The sequence below is a fragment of the Echinococcus granulosus genome (genome assembly GCF_000524195.1).
Source record: "Echinococcus granulosus chromosome Unknown EG_S00146, whole genome shotgun sequence".
NCBI classification, from domain to species: domain Eukaryota; kingdom Metazoa; phylum Platyhelminthes; class Cestoda; order Cyclophyllidea; family Taeniidae; genus Echinococcus; species Echinococcus granulosus.
In genome coordinates this window covers 135,784-144,926 of record NW_020170526.1, presented here as the reverse complement: position 1 = coordinate 144,926, position 9,143 = coordinate 135,784, and the positions used below count along the sequence as shown (strand labels likewise).

General features: G+C 41.6%; 1 protein-coding gene across 1 annotated transcript; it reads right to left on the bottom strand. All coding sequences in view use genetic code 11, as the record gives it.

Moving 5' to 3' along the window:
• Window positions 1-1,347: 1,347 nt before the first annotated feature.
• EGR_09407 (Fizzy-related protein) lies at window positions 1,348-7,871 on the bottom strand (the record flags this gene model as incomplete). The annotated part of the gene is made up of 8 exons (XM_024498656.1): window positions 1,348-1,389; window positions 2,624-2,860; window positions 4,545-4,811; window positions 5,825-6,340; window positions 6,424-6,645; window positions 6,714-6,815; window positions 6,862-7,311; window positions 7,695-7,871. The coding sequence occupies 8 exons, from the start codon at window positions 7,869-7,871 to the stop codon at window positions 1,348-1,350; spliced, it is 2,013 nt and encodes a 670-aa protein (XP_024346945.1).
• Window positions 7,872-9,143: the final 1,272 nt, after the last annotated feature.

Genomic DNA, 9,143 nt, shown 5'->3' with positions numbered 1-9,143 from the left:
CCAGTACCCTCCCAACTCCTCCATAAGGTGGTATTATATGTTATTATACAGTTCTTTGCCTTGCCGTGATTGTAGGACAGACTAGGAAAACTACCGAAATTTTCGCGAAGTTTAATCTGGAACTAGACGTATTTTTGTCGACCAGTTTATGCAACAGGTGCCTCATATCCGCTTGCTGCGCATTTGCTCCAAATGCAATGAAACTGTTTGGCGTGAGGCTTATGCAAGAGTACTTTGTCACTGCAAAGCATTCGTCCGATCCAACTCGACTCTTCCCATTCGTGTTCTTACACAGACGCATATTAAAATTGGACATCGCAATTTTACATTTGTTTTGCTCACCACTTTGAACTCATTGGTCGTCAAATTTTTGTGCTAAAATGCTAAGCGTTACTGCATTGGTTTACTGTCTTGGCAAAAGTCATCTTACCCAAACCGCTCCTTTCCCACATGCTTCCACTAAAGCCTGTGCACTGCGCTGCACCCGCCTAGTTTGGCAGCGAGTTTAGAACCGCATGCACTAGGGGGAGTCCTGCCATTCAATCATGTGTTTGTCGTGCTACCTTTGGATTTGGTACCAATTATTTGTTTTACTCAACTCCATTTGGTAAGCGTTGCCGAGGCAACTGTACTGTACTACATCTGTACTCTTATCTAACTTTACTGACACATAAAAAACAGATTCAATGAACTCTATTAATGCTTAAAAAGCACAAAGTAAAGTATATGTGCCTCGAATAGTTTTTGACTAGGTAGAAATTATCACTTGAAAATGCGGGCACGATTGTTGTGCTTGCATGAAGTCCACGTAGGATCAAGATCATTTCAAAAGAAAGTACTCTCGCCTTCCCTAGGGTAAAATTAATGAGACATTTTGCATAGGAATGAGGTACATTTCAGATACTTAGGAGAGCAGAGCAACCCAGGAGTGGGCACTCTTTTGTCGGTACATACAGAAGAAAAATGCGTGGAAAGGAAGTCTACATAGAGGAATACTTCCCATGCTCGTTGGAAAGAAACTAAAAGTATCCATCTTAAAGAAGAGCTAGATTGGGCCAATGGAAGAGACTGAGGCGTAGGCATGGAGAGCACGTAAGCAAGATCATTCCAAAAATGAGATACTGGTCGCGAATTTTGCAAGAAAAACCACCGATTTACAATGCGTCGACAGAAATAGAGAAGTAGAGATTATAGACAAGATGAAATTTGCTAATGGCGGGGTAAAAATCATCAAAAGAATCTGTCAGATGGGTGGCGGTGTTGCAAATTTACATGAAAAGGATCAGTCATAACTGTTTCATCAGATACCGACGGTTGCAACGCCGTGACACTGCAGCGTTTAAATAATCATCGAATCGCTCCAAATAGATTGAAAGTTGATGAAGTGGGCTGAAAAGGGGGTAACCGATGGATTATTTAACGACTTCTAGTAATTTAAAACGCATTTTGGCGCGAAAATTAGTAAGCAAAAAGAAAACGTCATTGGCGATTGTTTGAGATTTAGGAATGGAAATATTCGAATAATTACTGACAGCTCAAATGAATAAGGCGCTTTTGGATTAGAGATACTATCAAAGAAGAGATTGACACCCTTTCATGAAATGGCGAAGCATGGGATCAAAACGAAACAGGTTCATATCTCCTCACTTGCTATAATTAGGGAACATAAAAATTGTCCCTCTATCAAACCGCTTATTTGAACCTTTATGCATTCACAGTTAAGAAAGCCTATTTACCCGCATTAAAATTAATGTATATTACAAAGAGATAGAGTAAGCAGTTACGTTTAAGGTATAAACCCATATTTAGCTTAAAAAATATCTGTGTCCGTAGGAATGAGGAGTAACGTGCAATTTTGATGATGCTGTAAGTTGCATTACCGAATCGGAGGAGAAAAATGAAGGGATGAACTCCATGGATGCGTACACCATTTCCAATGTGTCGACCAAAAAATAGGTCTCGGGGAAATTTGACGATCAGTAAAATACCAGTCATGCGGAAGTTTTTGGTCAGTGTTTGACTAGACCTTTGGCGAAGAAAACCTGCTTATTTTTAGGAATCAAATATAGCTTATGGGGAAGCTAAAAGCATAAAACTTCTGTGAAATATGACCAAAATATTCCGAAAACCATGGAGAATACTGATTAAGTGAAGGCAGCTCGTAACAAAATAGACAGCCAGATCACTTATGTCTAAGGACATTTGTACCCATTAAAATCAGATCCACCTAATAAAAAAGTACGATTTACGAGAGAAAAATGTTTTAAAGAATCAAGTTAAGGAAACATCGAAGACATGAGACACTAAGGCGTAAGAAGGCTTATGCTTTAAAAAATTGACGAAGGATTAGCCTTAAACTTCGAAGGCTCAAATGTATACAAGTACCGCGTGATAAAACCACTAACGCAAGAAATTCATTTATACACGGTGAAAATTAAGAATTACGCAATATTTTTAAGTGATCGGTTAACACAGTAACGTTATAAGACTTTTAGAATTTAGTGCGTGACATTTTCTACAACCCCACAAAATAAAGGCAGTACGTGACAAATTCAACCGATAACATTCATCCATTGGTTTAAAATCAAAAAAAGAACAAGAGGGAAAAACACAGTGAAGTTACCTTGGGTGATTTGGCTCGGCAGAAGACATTCCAGAAGCGTAGAGTTTCGTCCCCAGCGCCGGTGACAATGTTCTCTCCGTCGGGCGAGACAGCAAGGTAAAGGACACGCGAGGAGTGGCCAGTAAGTTTGGCCAGTTGGCGCAGCGAGGGGTATTGCCACACGAGGATCTGATTCTGTGAGTAGCCGTGCGTGCTTACCAACTCATTGTTGTGTTCCGACCACGCCAGATTACATACCTGGACAGAAAACTCATTTTAAAACTACCTTTCGATGCAACCGCCAAAACCACGGAACTGCCTTAGGTAGTCTCGCTAATGATTTTGGGAAGAAAAGCTACTAACTAGTTTACCTTGACTGGTTTACTACTACATTTGGTCACAAAGTTTGTTACATTCGCTTAACCATGTCCAGGTCCATATTTCACATGGAACCAAAATTCTTCCCTCTTTAAAGGATAAGGACAAATTTGTTGACTGCCCGAAAAACTTACTGGTAGTGCATGCAAAGCTCTGCTATCTAAATGTTAGGGAACACAGCGATGAGCTTCTTACTTTTCCATTTCTACTTGAGTACCAGTTATTAGATATAAGCATAAAAATTTGGCTTAACAGCACTTTTACAACTAATGCAAGCGGCATTTGATACTTACTGGGAGATATGCAGTTTTTCCCGTAAAAGTAATACTCAAATAAGCAAGGCTGAGGTGAGTCCGGATTCAATGCAGGAGTTGATTGAAGTGATAGACTCAGCAGCAGAACGAAAAAGCCGGTTAAATTAGACTGCTCCAAATTGTATCAAGATACACCAGAGATTTAAAATTCACCTCAATTAAACCTCTGTGTTGCAACATAAATCGAAATTTCATAACCTATGTGGTCGTGTCTGTGTTACGATTGTAAATTGTGGCAATTGCACAGAATATTTTCGTTTAATGGAATCGAGGTAGTCGTAACGCATTCAACTAAATGCGTCACATATCTGGGCAACAGACTGCTCCAGGAAATCAGGAAGGTGATGAATTGCATTAGTTAATCTAACTAAAGTATGAAGGCAACCGTTGAAACATCTACTTAGAAAAAAGCGATGCACTCCTTTCAAACGATAGTAGGCTGCCAAATTAGACCGCTTTTCATAAAAAATTATTTAGTTGGAAATGAAATTTGGCACAAAATTCCTCGATTTGATTAACAGTAGACCCGTGAGCAGACTTCTAGCTTTCACCAGCACGTTACTAAGATCCTAGCTGTGCTTTAATAGAAATTGAAGTTTCCGAATTACACTAGTTTCTTAATCGAATCAACAGCGTTTTTTAATGAACAATTACAAAACCACTTAGAATGCAAGAAAACCACGATCATCACCACGAAAACTAAAGGTACTGACAACGCTTTAACAATTGGGTAACAATAAAGGTCCAAGCATGATGATAAAAACTGAGAGGATCAGTCGTATACGCGCCCAAGTAGTCACTCGAAAGTGGCTCGATCATAAACCAAGAGGGCGCCAGATGGTAGCTGAGACAATACACGCGCCTCTTGTGTACTGATTGCCTCACGTACCCCATCACAATCAGCCAGTCAGCGGGTTGTGGTCGCTCCACGAGGAGGAAGCGTAGGTGTGTGTCAAAATCAGGTCACAAAGCAAGCTTTTGGCATTACCCAATTAACTCACTTGTGACCCAGAGATGGATTGCGGCTTTATTCAAGTGCACGCCTCTTCAACAGGCAAGGGATAGAAAACAGACGTCTAAGCCTATCTGGGAACCTGGGCCACTTGTAACGGTCAGATCAAAAAGCTTAAAATACCGGATAAGGAAAAGGCCAAATGTGAATGCCGTTATTCGAACAGGTGTGGAAACTGCAGAGCCATATGCTGAATTTGAGACACTGAACCGAGAGGAGGGACAGGAGAGGGGCTAACCTGGCTTTCAGTCTCGATAGAGCGCAAAGCCTGGCCGGAGAGAGTGTTCCAGAAGCGGATGCACCGGTCGGCCGTGCCCCCACCGCTGGCCAGGAGGCCATGCTGGTGAGGCGACCAAGAGATGGCTTTGACCGCGGCCACATGCTCCTCGTAGGAGAGGATAGGCGTTGAAAAACTGGCTACATGCTGACTCCACACCAGAAGACGGTTGTCGTTGCCACCGGAAGCTAGGTATTGATTATCCGGGGACCACTTCAAACCACAGACCTTCAAAAATTTCAGTAGGCACACTTTAAATAGCGATTTCGAATGGCGACACGTTCGTTGGTCCTGAAGATTTTTTATGGATACAAAACCGAAACCTTGGAGCAAGACTAAATAAGTACCATTGAGAGTGGAGGCGAAAATCTCTTCAAGGGGCGTAATGGTTTAACGGTGTGTAATTCACACAACGGCTAAAATTCTTAAGCAAGCACCAACATGTTTAGCTGTAAACTGTCACATGTGAGAGGCTATCGGTAAAGTTGATTTTCACAGAAGATACTGTTCATCAGTCATTTAAAGTGTTGTACTTAGGCTTTTTTAAAGGCAAGCCAAAACTAGGTGCCCAAAACTAAGGAGGCTAAAAATGCACAGCTTTTGCCTTGCCGACGGCTAGTCTGAAAGAGGTTAAACCTGGGATAGACTGAATGGTTTACACGATTGGACCAGATTTGAGGCAGGTGAATCAAGGATATGATGGGCTTCTAACCTGAGATCATGCAGACATACAAAATGAAAAGTACGGTGGTATGCACCGGCCAATTTGGTGCAACACACAAGTTACTGTGCTAAACAGACGGGATGATTAGTAAGCAACTGCAAAAAAGGCAAAATATGAGCGAACCATTCCAAGAAACTTATCCAATGATATATTCTGTCGGAAAAAAAGATACTTCATAACCCTAGGTGTTATTATGAGGAGATTTTAACTCACATTAATTCTGCTTGCGTTAGTGTTATAGGTGCCTTCTCTCGAGATTTAACAAAATGTACGTAAAACCATGATTTATGTAGCATCCTTTGAAGTCGGCAAGCACAATAGTGGTGACATTCTCTGCAAATGAATTAAATGGTCACAATCCAAGAAAACTGGTCATCACCTCAAATCTCGGCCTTTTGAAATTAGGTTTAGTAATATTATAAAAAAAAAACAGTGACTGAAGTCTACTGCTGTTACGTAGCCATTGTACTAAGCGGCCTATGATGAGTTTAAAAAGCTGTGAACAAAAATCACACACCTCCTGCTTATGGTCTTTGAGGACGCGGACACTTCCTGGGCAGGTATTGCCCAGATCAGAAGGAATGAGGCCGCTATAATTTGGGATCATTGAGCCACCACTGAGACTACCAGTAGATGTACTACTGGTGGGAATGTTAAGACCAAGGGAAGCGCGAGTGGAGTTAGAGAGAAGCTCGCGATCGATGTGCATAAGGGAAAGGGAGGAGGAAGAGGCAGCAGAAGTTGAGGCGGAAGTGGCAGACGGTGTGGCGGCTGAGGGTACATCACTGTGAACCTCTATGCCCGACCAGCTAGTGGTAGAGGAGTGCGAGAGGCCACCGCCCGAGGTCGGACCAGCTCGGACATCGCGAAGGAGAATTTGACGGTCACGCGAGCCCGATGCCAAAAGATCGCCGTTCCAGGCAAGCGCACCTACACGCGCTACGTGGCCCTCCAATCGACGGATGCACCGAGTGGCTTCAACGTCCCAGATGAGCACACGGCCGCGATACGTCGCCACTGCCAGATTGGTGCCCTGTTGCAGCCACACAGTAATTATTACCTGCCTTCCTATCACCTCATTCATTCACTCACGATGCCACACAGTCTTAGTCACACCTTCTTAGTCCACGAGACGGAGGAGATGGCGTCGGTGTCATCAGAGAAGTCGCAGAGCCGCGTCACCTGACTAGTGTAGGCGTTCCACAGGTACACACTTGCGCCCAAACCAACTGCGAGCACATTTTGGGATGACCAATCAACAAGATTGAGATAAAAGTCGTCTTGCAGGTCGGGGGCATCTAGTACCTTGTAGGGCATCCGAGGTATGTAGCGCGTAAACTGTAAGACAAGGATTGATGAAAGACTAAATCTACAAAAGTTTGTACACTTTCTTCCTGTAAACTTACTTTCTGAGGAGCCTGAAGGAGACGCTGACTTTTTTCTGATACTGGAGATAGTGAGTATGGCGATGATTTTAATTTACAAGGGCTCTCCTTTCTGAGTTTGAACTAAAGTTACCGATATTAATAAGATATGGAGTCAAGATTGACTCACAGAAAAAATATTTAGATTTTCTCGAGGGGCAAAAATTGCTGCTTCATTTAGTGCTCCAGCAACAGAATGCTGGTTGGACGAATCAATATTTTCGACGAGTTCGTTATGCACGAGAGTGGAGACAATGGCCAAATGTGGCGGATAGTCTGTGATAATTGAATCTGAACTACTACGGGGAAGTGTTGAAGTCAGATTTGGATTCGATTGATTGCCACGCAATGGGGTCGTCTGAGTGTTGGCTATTCTATTGGCTCCAGTGTTTGAAAGCGAACTGGGTGATGCGTCACCTTGGCCACGCACACCCGTTGATGGTTGGGAAGTAGACTGAAACAGACACTTCGACACCTCAAATGACGGATTCTTCCATTTAGCGTTGGAGCGCGAGGGGATGTACCGATCCAGATAGTTATCCTTAGTCGGTGTCTTCATTGGACTGCCAGATTTGATTGGCTAGAATATGAACGAAAATCAACAAAGATGAGTTAAAAACCCAGCAAATCTTAAAGGCGTTCATGATTCACCAAACACTCTATAAGGCAGTCGACGCACGGGTAATCGCTAAAATAAGGCGATGAAAAATAATGGGGAATAGTCGTTTTCAGAAAAATGAGCCAACAGTGTTGATGAAAAAGAAGTAGCTAGAACCATAAATAGGTGCATAAAGAGTGAAAGAAAGTGAGTCAAGTAAACAACAAATACTAGACAAAGATTCAGTGAAAAATCAGCAAAAAATAGTAGACTACTAGACGGAATAGGAGATAAAGTTATTCTATTTATCTATTTCCCTGGACTAATTATTGTGCACTGGCAAAAAGAGCATTCGAGAGCTTCACCGATTTATAGGGCGACCCTAGTAGACGCTTCTCGTATCCCTGTTCCATGTCCGTTTCCGGAGCACTCCTATGAAACAGCAAAACAGCGACAGTAGAAACCGCCTGATTAGCTAACAGCTGATTGAACGAGTAAAACACCTCGGAGAATGTACTTAGCATACAATCATATCGATACATTGACGATATATGCACCAGAATGTGGTTATAAACCTCATGCGATCTTAAGAAAAAGTACTCACATGCACATAATGTTAAAAGCATTTTTTGCAAAAAAGGGAAAGGAATCCGGGGCCTTAGTGGGTCGATGCGCTTGACAATAAAAACAAAAAACGACAGCTCCGATTACGTAAAAGCAGCGATTAGCCAGTAACCTACAAATAGTATCTCATTGAAAGGAATGGCGCCTAGTTAATCGATATTAGGCGGTTAAATTCAACCCAATAAATTCGGCCAACTAGACTAAATCATGCGAGAAAATACTTAAATTTTTTTACCTTTGTTGAAAACTACCAGGTCTTCTAAAGATTGTCAATACATATTCCAATGCAATCCATTTACTCTCAAATTCATTGTCTTCATTTATTTCCTGTTCGTTTGATGTTCAGTGTATCATGCCAATTTATCTTGAAGTCTCGGAATGTTACTTTTACTAACTTGTCTTGACTAAATTAATAACCTGAATTTGGACACAATTAGAATGTGTATATTATTTACAGATTGAACTCGTGCAACCAGGAGTAGCTACGGAATTTTTTCAGCACCATACTCAATGTGACAAAAGAAAATGGATGTTAAACAAATCTGTCTGACAAAAATATTCAACTAAAAAATAGACTTAATATGATTTATTGTCGGCTAGGTTCATGGGTAGCCCATAATCTCCTTGTAAATTTCTTTCCTGTGGAAGCCAATATCATTTTTCTTAGTGTAACGAGGATGCTGCCCCATTTGCAAAAAAATCTATAAGAATACTCTAGTTGCAAAGTGCACAAGCTCTTCATTATCGACCCTGTCTAAATATCCATTATGTCCCCAAAATTTCCAGTAATATCCGAGTAAACGAGGGTTGCTGTTCCTGAATTCTGTAACTCGTCAAATGTTAATTTAGTAGTTAGTTTTCGTAAAGAGTCACGTCGCCTTGGCTATAGTACCTCGCCGTGCGGTTCAGCCTTCGGGCCATGCCAGTGGAACTAATTATTTCTTAATGTCTAATACATATATTCTGTCAGAGTAGTATGCCCTTTTTCGTCTTCAGCGAATTCTCAAGGTTGCACAATTCTATCTGAAAATCTGTAATATATAAGGCTAAAGTAACGTACCTAATATGCCGATTGAAAAAAATAGCACATCGAATTTCATCGTTTTAAGTTGAGTATTACTGTAATACGATAGTGGTTTATCCCTCGGTTCTGGTGAGGCGCCACTTTTGTACTTCGAATTAGCCCCCTT